This window comes from Lepisosteus platostomus, chromosome 3, assembly GCF_059453375.1.
Source record: "Lepisosteus platostomus isolate fLepPlt1 chromosome 3, fLepPlt1.hap1, whole genome shotgun sequence".
NCBI classification, from domain to species: Eukaryota; Metazoa; Chordata; class Actinopteri; order Semionotiformes; family Lepisosteidae; genus Lepisosteus; species Lepisosteus platostomus.
In genome coordinates this window covers 66,350,788-66,363,386 of record NC_142613.1, presented here as the reverse complement: position 1 = coordinate 66,363,386, position 12,599 = coordinate 66,350,788, and the positions used below count along the sequence as shown (strand labels likewise).

At 35.5% G+C, this 12,599-nt stretch overlaps 1 protein-coding gene across 1 annotated transcript in view; it reads left to right on the top strand.

Annotated features, from left to right (window-relative positions):
* eipr1 (EARP complex and GARP complex interacting protein 1) overlaps nucleotides 1-12,599 on the top strand; it is a 41,557-nt gene that overhangs the window by 4,437 nt on the left and 24,521 nt on the right. Inside the window, exons 3-6 of the mRNA XM_088626537.1 lie at nucleotides 2,133-2,265; nucleotides 4,136-4,292; nucleotides 7,545-7,644; nucleotides 11,175-11,311. Coding sequence (XP_088482663.1) covers nucleotides 2,133-2,265; nucleotides 4,136-4,292; nucleotides 7,545-7,644; nucleotides 11,175-11,311 — 527 coding nt within the window. The remainder of the gene's footprint in view (nucleotides 1-2,132; nucleotides 2,266-4,135; nucleotides 4,293-7,544; nucleotides 7,645-11,174; nucleotides 11,312-12,599) is intronic.

Genomic DNA, 12,599 nt, shown 5'->3' with positions numbered 1-12,599 from the left:
CTACATACATAACTGACAGCTTTAGCGCTCAATGCTTAACATCCCTTAGGCTATAATAACCCAAATCACTCCTCGCAAGCACATTGGAAAGGTATGGTGCAGTATTTTTGTCACACTTCTTTCATTGCATGCCAGACCAATTTACCTTTTATCTTCCGCCTGCTGATTGCAGCTTTATCTGGGATAGCCTGGAATATCGACGCTTATCACAGCAGCACTGTATGACTAAAAAACCATGAAGTATATAAATATATATATATATTTTGCATTGATGCGAGTTATATATTTTTGACATATAACTTAGAATAATCTTGGTCTTAAAAATCTCACAGAGGTCCCACAAGTTGATGTCCAGGTCACTAGTTTTTTCAAGATGATTAAAATTGATGGAAAAGAGGCCAAGTCGTCTGAGTGGGATGACTCATTCTGCATCACATATATAAAATAGCATAAATCATATCTGGGGTTTGTCCATTGGACCAATTCACCCAATGCCCTGTTACATGTTCTTTTTTTCTCTCCAATTATACTGCCCAGTGATCTAAATTTATCTGTAGAGCTCTGCTCCATAAAATTATAACTTGGCGTAATAATTTTTGTTTAGTGTGGTCCAGTCCAAGGTTAATGGTTTCCTCTGCCTTTCAACTGTCTGAAGAGGTGTCAGGGCCTTGTTCATTGATGCAAACTTTCCCATAAAACTTGTCCAGAAGAGATGAATGTCTGGAATTAATGCCAGGTGCAACCAATTAATATTCCGTGTGCCATACTGAAACAACATCTCATTAAAATGTCTAACATCTATTTTTCCCAACAGGTATCTTTAAGGTAATTCTTTTACACAGATCAGAGCATGAGAATAGCTTTGTGTTCATCCTGAAACACTCTTCAGTATGAAACCAATGAATAGTCACACATGTAGTTCACACAAGAACACATGTAGTTTCAGAACCCGATTAAGCTGTGTCCAAACATTAGATTAATAGCACCATTAAATTTTGTGATTCAATTATTCATTCAGTTTTTTGGCTGTGGTTTCAAATTCCTTTGTCCTTTCTTATTTATGACAAAGTGCTGTCTTCTGTCTCCAGAATTGTGAACCAGTCAGGGTCGGATTATGGTTATTTTGAATACATACAGAAATACATCTCTTTTAAGTGCATATAAGTGCTTTTTTATGATGTCACTAGACTTCTAATATTTCTTTCTTGGCCTATTTTGTTCATGTGCAAGTGCTATGTACAGCTTCTAGGATGACAGTTTAAAACTATGTAAAATGATGATACTGGTTATTCTGACTATATACTATATATGTGGGAGTTTTAGGAGGATCTGCAGTAGAGGTACTAGTGGAGTCAACTAACTACTTGACTTTATGGTTGTGAAAGATGTGTTTTAGGTAGTATGACTCAGGCACCTTAGCACATGAAAATAATACTTCAGCACATAGCTGTGTAAAAAGAGTTCACACCTTATTACTATTAGTACAACACAAACAAAATTTAAAAACAGAAGCCTAGATCTGTTTGAGCTCTAGCTTAACTTCTTTTGTTTCTTTCTCTATAAGTAGCTGAGCAGCTTAGCCGCTTACTGGCTTCACAAAACCAAAATCTTTCACCAATTTGTTTCCAAAAAGAAAAACTTTTCAAAACTCTCACCAATAAGCACATCTGCAGGCTTGTCGATTGCTTGTCTTCATACTTCCTTTTCCCACTGCTGCTGCTGCACATAACAGTGACTCTGCTAACTAGCAGTGTTCAGGAGCTATCTGGAAGCCTCTGCTTTCTGGCTTTTAAATGTCACCCAACCAGTGTCTTTCCCCAGTTGGTGACAGAGGATGACAGATCATTCACATTGCCTTCTGGGGAATATGGAGACAAAAACTGTCATCGTATCTGAAGTAACCTACCACCCTCTCACATGCTTTTGTATGCCACTGGTCATTTTTAAAATTTATTTAAATGTAGCATCAGCTCAAAAGTGTGAACTTGTATTGTTTTAAAGAGGTACAAAATTATGTCAGCTCAAAAATGTCAGACCATAGTATCAGAGGTATTTCGTCATCTCATGAAGCAAGCCTTTAGAATGGTGCTGAAGGAAGACACGTCCTAACTAACGAATTTTTATTTTTGCAGATTCACATCATTGACTTTGATGATGAAAATAATATCATTAATAAGAATGTTCTCCTCCACCAAGTTGGAGAAATATGGCATATAAGCACAAGTCCTGCAGATAAAAGTGTGTTGTCAACCTGTTACAACAAAAGTAAGTAAGCATTTCTTTTTTTAATAGAATTTTTTTCTCAGTCCATGCTTGCCACCCTGCCAGACCTTTTTCCTAGCTATCCTTTGCAGGCATTGTTGGTAAAAGAACTCAGTCACAGTCTTGAATTTTGGCATTCTGTATGTCCATTGTCGCCTCAAGGCAATTAAAAAATAAATGAACATGAAGAAACTATTAAACATTAAATTAGAGTCTACAAGGCTGAAGACTGTAGCTAATCCTGGTTTATAACTATCCTATCAGTAGGAATATGACAGGTTTCAATTTGTACGTTTGGATGAGAGTGTGACCACATTGGTCTCCAGTTATATATTTAATTGATTAAAAGCTTGATGCATGCACGTGCCTGGCTGAACAGAAAAAAATGAAATATGAAGGTGATCAATCTAATGAAGTAGCTAAAGCTAAAGAAGGTGAATTAAGTGTCTTCTTCCACCAGGCTCAATGGTGCAAATGGCCAAAAAACATTTAGCCTGTGAAAGTAAACTATTGTATTTTCCTGCATTATCTCCCTTACATTAGATAAGAAAGACCCCTGCATTCAAGTGAAAATCTTATTTGTTGTAAAAAAGGCACTAAAACACAGTTGGAAATACACATGTATAGACATACTCTGTGGTTAGAAAAGGCACTTAAATACTTTAAAAGCAGTAGAGATGTTAAGTTCTGAGTTCCTTAAGGCTTATTTGGTTAAAGCCAATGTTATTTTCATGTAAATGTTGGGACACATTTAGATACAGGCATTTTAATGAATGAAACGTAAAAGTTCGCCTCCGGGGGCACTCTTTACCAAACTCCTTGGCCAAAGTTGTTCCCATTTGTGTCAGCTGTGGATTGTTTTCGTACTTGATATGATATGAAGCCAGCTGACTTACATATATTTTTAATTCTAGATGTCTTACCCTAGGATTCACTGTTTCTGACATGTCTTGTACCTAGTGAAAAACTATATTTGGAAAACAATAAATGTCCTGAAAGGTCTCCTCTTGTTTCTTATTATTCAATTGTTTTTGTGTGCAACATTACTGATGACATAGTTTAAAATGTTGTCTGTATAGCGCATCCATGTTTAAAATATTTCTGTAGTGTTCAATTGCTAGAGTGATTTGAAAGCTAGTCTTGGTGATATTATTTACTGCACCTACAGTACTTATTATTCAGCCATGTGTTTTAATGGAGGCTAAAACATGTTGGATCAACGTATTGAAATATGAAATCAAGGGTCTCCCAAATACGATCTTCAAAAACTGTACAAACAGATTTATTGATTTCATGAAGCATGAACAATATGTGCTTGTCTTCAAGGTGCAGTCTTGATTCTCCCCTTTTGTTATGTATCTTCATATACAAACTATTCCAGGAACTGTTACTTAAATTGCATTTTGAAAACAAACTTTTGATGTACTTTTATTTTTTGTATTTTTATCTGATATTGACAACTCTATTGACAAATCATGCTTTTCAGCATTCTTGGGTTTGGAAAGGCGCTTCATGAATAAAAATTACTATCATTCTTTTGCAGAATTTGCAGCAGAAAATAATTGTAGCATATCACTTCTTTTGGCATTCGAACATTTTGGTGCCTCAGCAAGCAGTTTAGTTTTCTGTTAAATAATACGCAGGTATTATTAACATACATCAGTTAAAGCACGCTTCAGCTGCATTATTAAAGCATGCACATAAGTATAATTAACTGGTAATTATTCAAACTATTCAGAAAATAATGTTGAATGAGACACTGACCGTAGTTAGAGGTCATTGTCTTAATGTATTTTGTTTTGTTCTAACTGCTGAATAGGGTAGTGGCTGTCATAACTGAGATGCTGTGCTAACATTGGTCTCTGTTGCTTAGCTTCAGACAGTAAAGTGGTAACATGTGCAGCTGTGTGGAGGATGCCGAAGGAATTGGAATCAGGCAGTCATGAATCCCCTGATGATTCATCAAGCAACCCACAGACCCTAGAGCTGCTCTGTCACCTTGACAACACAGCCCACGGCAATATGGCCTGGTAGGATCCTAAGTATTGATTTAAACCTTTTTTACAGTGGGGTAGGCCAGGGTTGAATGTGTTATTCACCAGTGTTTTCCAGCATTTGTTTTCCACAGTAAACTATCGACTGACCTAGTTACTGCAGAGCTAGGCTGGCACAGGATCCTTGTCTCGCCTGCTTGGCTAATTTTTAGTCTGTAATATATTTAGGGAACATTAAATGTTTAATTGGTTTGTGTGTCTCTAAAACATACACAGCGGTTACCTGTATTTTTAAAATAATTTTTCTATATAGCATGTTGTGTATGAATTCATGCTCACATGAGCTTGCAGTATAGAATGATGCAGGAAAAGTTTTAGCACCTATTGTTCTTTGAAAAAGGTTCATCTCACCACTTTGGCTTGCTTTATATCACACACAGTAGTACATTAGGCAAGCCCTTGGCAGATACCAGTCAGAAAGGGTTCTTAAGGGATATAACAGTTCTTAGTCAGCAAAGTTTAAGTTAAATAGTTAGGAGTTAATTAATTTTGTTCAATTTTGGCTGTTTTATGCAAATCCAGAGGGATAAAAAATATAATGATTATAAAGCCCTCCGAAACAATTATACAGACTGGTAGCTCATTCCTGATCACCTTTAATACTTTAATTCTGCACAAGCAAACCTTCCGTTTTGCAATTAAAGTGCAGCTCAGTCTTTTAATGTGTGCAGTGTTTCACCCTGTGCGTATGTGTTATTTTAAAGAATAATACAAGAATGATTTCAATTCTGTTTTAACCGGTAAAGTTGTATTATACTGGCATTTTAATGTATTTGTACTTGGCAGCATCTTTGTAGATGTTCTGTCATAATGTAATCAAAAATAAAATAAAACTCTTTCACACAAGTATTTTGGATTTCAACGTATTCTCTGTGAATAAAGAACAAACATCCTGTTTTATAGTTATCACTTAAATGTAGTACCACTCATTCTACATTGGCCATGGTCATATTATCAGGACAAGAACCTCAATGTTGTGTATTCAAATATAGTGTTCTTCTCTAATTTATCAATTCACAAAGCCTCAGTTTAAGAGGACAGGAAATAACACCACAATTTTCCTACTTTTTTACTATGTTATATGAAGCTTCTTGTACAGCCCTCTTCTTGCTTCATGGCTAATCTTTCTTTGCTTTCCACTTCCCTGAAGAATTTTACATGTAGGATACCTTTTAGATTGTAAATAACTCAGTAGTCTTTCAGGTAAGAAATAATGTTTAAAATGCCTGCTGCATGCTTGTCTTGTTTACTCTTTTCTAATACTCAGCAAAAGCGTTTCTGTATGAAGGCTTTGATCCCATTGTCTTTACCACCTTCTGTATTTAGGCTGTTCAGTTAACTCCAATATGATGCTTTTTTTTTTTTAGATGTTGTCTACAGCAGTCATTGTTTCCTGCTGCCAGACCACAGTCTTGCTGGTTTTATAGGGCTCTTAAAATAATTTACACCTAAAGACTTGGGAAAAGTGAGGTTTCAATGGCTAATTGAAGTCAGTGATTGTAAAGTTTAAATAGGTAATACAAAACTCAGGGGGAGGAAAAGCATAATGCCATATAGCCATCAACAACTTGAGATGAACATCCTGATCTTTAGGTTCATTTTGTTTACTTTGCAGTCATATGACCCATTTTCTTGGAATTGATTTTCTAAATGATCAGGAACTTCTTCCTGTGGTCTGGTTATCAAAGAAGAAGCTAATGTTGTGTACATTAGCTACAGTATGTGCCTCAGCCTAATACATGGTGATTAACCAGCTGATCTTTTTGTCAGAAGAGGGAGCTCATGGCACAATCCCCATCTCAGACAAAGCTTGTCATCGAATACAACCAAGTTACATCTCCTCCCCCATTTGACTTATCTCAGCTGTGGCTGGCAAGGAGACGCAATGACACAACATTGGTGGGACAAACTGGAAGGGAATGAAAAAACAATATTCTGTCTTTTATCAATAGGCACGTCCATTGCAAATGATTAACATATATGGATATGATGTTTTTTTCACTAACTGGGGTGTATTCGATCTCAAGTCAGATGACCCAGAATGGACTGTGTATCGGCTTGGTGCTATAAAAAAAGATGCTCCTTTAAGGAAGAATAGTATTTTAAGTAGCAACAACAACAGAACTGTAGTATCCATGGTCTGTAAAGGCAGAGTGGTGTGTGTGACTTTGGGGGGGTCAGTGTCACAAGTCATTTAATCTAAAAGCAGCAAGATTGTGTAGCTGCAGATACTGTTACAGGAGAGAGTTAAATGAAAATCATAAAATATATAAATCTATACAGTGGGCATAAGAGTGAAGAAATAAAAAAAAAGATTCAATTGTTTAAAATCTGATGTGAAGGCTAGACTTTTTTCACGTATTTGTTTGGCACAGTATTTGAGACAATTGACCTGCCTTGAAAGCACTCCCAAGGTGAGAAGTAGAGATTGATGGTCACAGAGACTGAAGGGCTGTCTCTCCTCCTAAGCGTGTGGTTTCTCAAGGGCAGGATTGATGTGCACTGAGGGAGATGAGTTGAGAAACAAATGTTACAGCTGCCTTCCTTGTACTAGTTTGGTAGATAAGTCCTTTGGCTTTTCCCACTCATTTTTAAGATTAACTCTACAATGGGGACAAAATCATTGGACAACTACATGAACAGGTTTGTATAACATGTAGAAGAAATGAGAGACTGTTCTCTAATTGTAAGCCTTGGATTTACCTTCATTTGAAGCCCCTTTCATAGCCATTGGTTATTTTGGTACTGAGTAAATGTTATCCAAAATGTTTTTTTTTGCATGAAATAGAATGCAAGAGGAGTATATGTGGGCACTACCCACACTATTTGAACGACTAGGACGCAGGGCAGGGCAATGACTTTTGCCACCTTGCAAGAGTTGTAAAAACTGTTCTGCCTTTGGCGTTAGATTTATAACATTAGGATTTTTTTTTTCTCAAGCAGCCGATGCAAATTACATACAGTACTTGGCTGGGATCCTTTTGAAAATGGGTTTCCTTTATCTTCTCGTAGCACACCATTGGCCATTAAATTAAAATGGTGGTCATAAAGTAGTTAAATTAAATTAGACTCAAATGTTGTCTACCTTCAAATAAACCTTAATTTATCTGTGCTTGTGAATAGGGTTAAAAATAATTTTACAAATCACAACTGCTGGAATGACTGTACAAGTTTTTAAATGACTTGAACAGGTCAACAGGCGTGTTAACCTTTTTAAATGTTTTACAGTGTTCTCTGGGAACCCATGGGTGATGGCAAAAGGTTGATTTCACTAGCAGATAATCATCTTTTGCTTTGGGACTTGCAGGAAAACTGCACCAAGGCTACGGTAAGACAAAAGATCTTGAGATTGTATTGCTTCTTTAAAGATTTATTATTCAGTTGTTTCCAAATTATTACAGTCATTTACTGATACTACCGTTAAAAGCATCATTAGGCTCTGCATGCTCAGATGTTCATTAAGAAAATAATGTATATCATGCACTGCAGATAAGCTGTGATATAATAATTCTATGGGATAACAACTATTAATTAATAAAGCTTATAATGAATAAGGTGTTCATACCTTCATGAGTTTATTACAGCTACAGGGTATTATTTCTTTGCATTTTAGTATTAGTGAATGGTTCATTTTTAAGAAGATCAGAAAATGTTCCCTCTCACATCAAAATTCGGAGTGTATGGTACATAAACACTTTTACTGAATAATGTTTACGCTAAATATAGCTTTTATTTTTATTTGATACTGTTACTGAAGTAATTGATTTGTTTGTCAGGGTAGGAATTTCCAGAGATCTCACAGAGCTGAAAATGCTTCCAGTTTAACCTTAGTATAATGCCATTCGAAATAACATATCAAGCCTTAATAATATACATTTTAATGAGAAAAAAAACAATTTGGTATAAGACCATAAAAAGAGTTGCAAATGAGAGGAGGTCATTTGGCATATCTTGCGTGTTTAGTTTCCAGGAGATAATTCATCCAAGGATCTCCTAGGCCAGGATATGGGCTTCAACAGTACGGCAGGATAGCTTGTTCAAGGCTCTCAAAACTCTTTGTGTAAATAAATAAAAAACCTCCTGTTCTCTGTTTTATAGGCAGTTCCCCATAGTTTCCACTTGTGTTCTGGTATGCGTTACATTGTTGCTTCTGAAGAAGTTCATATTGTTGACTTTACCAAAGACTTTGAAAACGTTGAAAACTTGAATCAGTCTTCCCTGTTTAGGACAAGAAACATTCCATTATTTTAGCCTGTCAGTGTGGGAGAGAGAATGTATTATCTTATAGAGAAAGAGCTAGAGAATAATTCCTGTATGGTGACCAAGCCTGTACACAATCTAACACAACTAAATCGTTTAGCCTTTCAAGCTTTCACAACCCTCCATCTATCCAGTCAACTTCAGAAACGGCAATGAAAAGTGAACCAAACATGACAAGGTCATAACACAATTGTTGTGCGTTTAAATGCGAGAACAGGAGGCACTTTTCACAGAGGAATGTGAATCATGGAACAGTCTTCTCAGTCATGTTATGAAAGCCAATACCCTGGCTTATTGTAAGAAAAAAAAGTTTAATGAGATCAATTAGCTTCTACCCAATGGACTAGATGGGCTTTCTCATTTGTTCTTATGCTATTATTCTTGTTGTTGCTTGTTTAAAGAACTTTTCATAAGTTGGTTATATAAAATTAATGTTTTCAGAATCCATGCTGACTATCCAATTACCACACGGATAATTGTCTAGTTTAGTTCTCGTTTTCTTTTCCATAACTTTGTATGTCCCAGATGTAAGGTTTATTACTTGATAATTACTTGGTTTGGTTTCTATTTGTATGGAAGGGTGTCATTGCGAATATTTCGGGGTTAGACAGATTCAGCACTGATAAATACATTTCAAACCACAAGTATAGTGTCTGCTCCACAAACTGTACTTCTCTCGTACACCGCTTTACATTAATCATTACAGTGACTAGTGAGCAGGAAGCGCCGCACGACATCACAATTTGTGCACGATTTGTGTGAACTCTCACTTTGCCCGTGGCAACACCAGAGGTTCGCAACAACATACCGACTTACATTACTTTCACCAAGTTCACAATTTGTGTTTATTTCGGAATTTGTAATTTTTTTCTGTACTGTCAATGAATTTATTTTGTCACCAAAACTTAATAACTGGTCTGAGAAATTTAGACTGCAGTTCCACTTTAAATAGGTGGACTGGACTTCAGCCTACTTCATTCAACCTTTGATCTATGTGATGTATTTTTATTTTTACGTCAGATGCTCATTTAAAGGGTTGCATCATGCTCCATTACAAAATGTATTAACATCTACTTTGGAACTCATGATTTTAAAAGCTACTGACTTAAGAAGACGGTAAAGGGTACTGTCTGTACAACACCTCTGTGCACCAGCATGATATTTTTACTGTCAGTCTTGCATGCGAAATGGGATCTATTGAGTGGTATTTCTTGCTGTGAGCACTGAGCCCATTAAATATGGAGTGAGGTTAGAAGTGAAAGAGCTGACAACACAGCAAGATCCTTTTAGTGGTGAAAATGCAAATCCTGATATGCTAACCCCTTATCTAAACCCTGTTCAAGTATTCTGGAAAAGCTGAAACACTGTTGCATGTTCACCTCAAGTGAAAGCTTATCTGGAAGTGAGGTCTTGAGCATCACAGGATGAAAAACTGAAGAAAACAGTGCAACTGGGCTTTAATAAGTTTCTAGTTATGACCTTGCATAACTGTTCAATACTCTATTTTACTGTACTTAAATAGAATATGTTTATATATAAATATACTATGTTCACTCTATTGATTTCATTTTTAACTTCAGAAAACATCAGACCTCTCAAGTGTTATTTACTGAAACTGAAAATATTAAGTTCCTTTAATATGTCCTCATAGTATATTTCCTTTAACAGGGGAATGAGTTTCTCTTCTATGTGTCTTATCAAAGACCTCTGAATACATAATATGTATAAAAACACAAACATATTATGTTTTGGAGAAATTCAATATGATTGTATATACATAAAAAATGAATGCAATTCTTAGTTGCATTTCAATGTGAATATCCATATGATTCACAGAATATGTGCCAAGTTATACTGTATGCCAAAAAGACGTCTCATCAGCAATTACAGCAGATGGAAAATTTAACAAATATTAAATATTATCATATATCAAATATTCTAAATTTCAATTATAATGTTTTGCTCCTCTTCCTAACATCATCACCAGGTATGCAGGAAAACAGAGGTTCCCTGGCTAATACTTTTGGTAAATGGATGAAAAGGGAGGTTCTCATTCCTTTGCATCATTTATATAGAAATTCTGAAAATATCCCTCTTCAAACACATTTTAAGTTGTCAGATATCACTTAATGGTGTGGAGCCTGTTAATATTTGTTTATAGCCCACTTCTTCCTTTTTTTTCATTCCATTTGTTCAGTACTCATTTATTGTCACAAGAGCAGTTAGCAAGTTCTAGTGGGTAAATTCAGATAAAGGCTGTCAATTCAAATGCTTCCAACTCTGGAGATGTGTATTGTGTTGTAGCTATATTTATTGGCATCCTATCATAAATTAGTTAATTCTCTATAGGACCATAATTGCTTTTTTAACAGCTCGTTAGAAGGAATTTGTGTCCGATAACTTCAGTTTTACTTAAACAGAACATCAATATAGTGAATAACACTTGTTTAATAACACTTGTTTAAGAGTACATAACAGATACTGAGTACAGATATAGTATGGCAGTATTTGGGTATGCATCTGAAAAAAGGCAATATATACACACCTTGTATCTTTGTCAGTAAAGTACTAAATTTGATTTTGATTTTTACTAAACAGATTTCAAGCTCTGCTACACTGGAGGGCAAAGGTCAGCTGAAGTTTACGTCTGGCAGATGGAGCCCCCATCACAACTGCACGCAAGTTGCCACAGCCAATGACACAGCCATCCGGGGCTGGGACATTAGGAGCATGAGGTAATTCAAGGAAAGCAGCTTCATTAGCATATCACAGACTCCAGCTTTTCTGCTGTTTTTTTCCCTCCTGCTATTTTCAGCCTTGGTTTGCAGCGACTTTGTAAAAGCATCTTAACATCATTTTATATTACAGGCAAACAAAAGAGGCTTTTTCATGTACTGTTTTAGTTTTGAGTACTTGTTGTCCTCTGTGTAATGTCAACATGTAATTTAAAATATTTGGGATGAGCAAAAACAACTAGCTGTATTGCACTTAGAATCTTTGTTGACTTTAAATATTTTATAACATTTTTAATGTAATCTTTATGCCAAATTCAAGGAAACTACATATTTTACATTTTTATGCCTCATTTGTACGCCTGTTGTTTAAATCTTTTTAAAATAAAATACTAATTTTACCAGCTTACAGCCACAGAACTAAAAGAATATGCCAGTTGGCTTTCCTACATGTATATAATTAATAAATGTATCAGCAACATTGCAACGAATGCACTTCGGGATAAAAGTAAGAAGTACATTCTAAAAATCTTTTATTTTTCGTTCTGGAAAGTACAACATTAACAGCATCAGATCTCGCAAGGTCTGATACAGGAGCAATACACCTGTAAGGAATCACTGAGAGAAGGTAATCTACTGTGATTTAAGACAGTAGTTCGCAGCCTGAGTCGAGAGGAAGCCCTGTCTTCTACTTTTCATTCCAACTGAGTTTATAATTAAAGGCTAATTGAATACAATTTCTCTGAGACATATTTTTAAATTTGCTTGTCGCTCTTAAAACTTTGAATAAGATTTGAAATTAGCGTGTATGCTTTACCAGTTTCTGAGCTGCAGTACTCCCTCTCTTAAGCTGTGTTAGCTAAAATCTAACAGAGTGGACCTATGCAGAAGTAAAGAAAAAAGTGATTGCGGAAATGTATGATACATTGTCATTCCACCCTGTGTATGTTCATCATAAATTAATGAAATGTTAAGAGATGTTTAGACAGAAATCTAAAAATGTGTTTTTAAGTAGGGTATTTTTTAAACAAGATCCAAAACAGATTTATGGAAAAGGTATAAAAAATCTTAAGCAGAACCGTTATGGAAACTTGTTAGCAACAATGATTAAGAGCTCAGTTGAAAAAAACATTAGACCTAAAAGGTACCCCAGACGTGGGGTTTAGAGCCACTAATCTTGGCCTTTCCTGTTGTAAATGTTTAATAATATAAAGTGAAAAAGATTAAGTATACAAGTCAAAGGAAAAGAAGATTCTCCAAATGTTCCAAATGTTGAACTAGCAGAATAAAT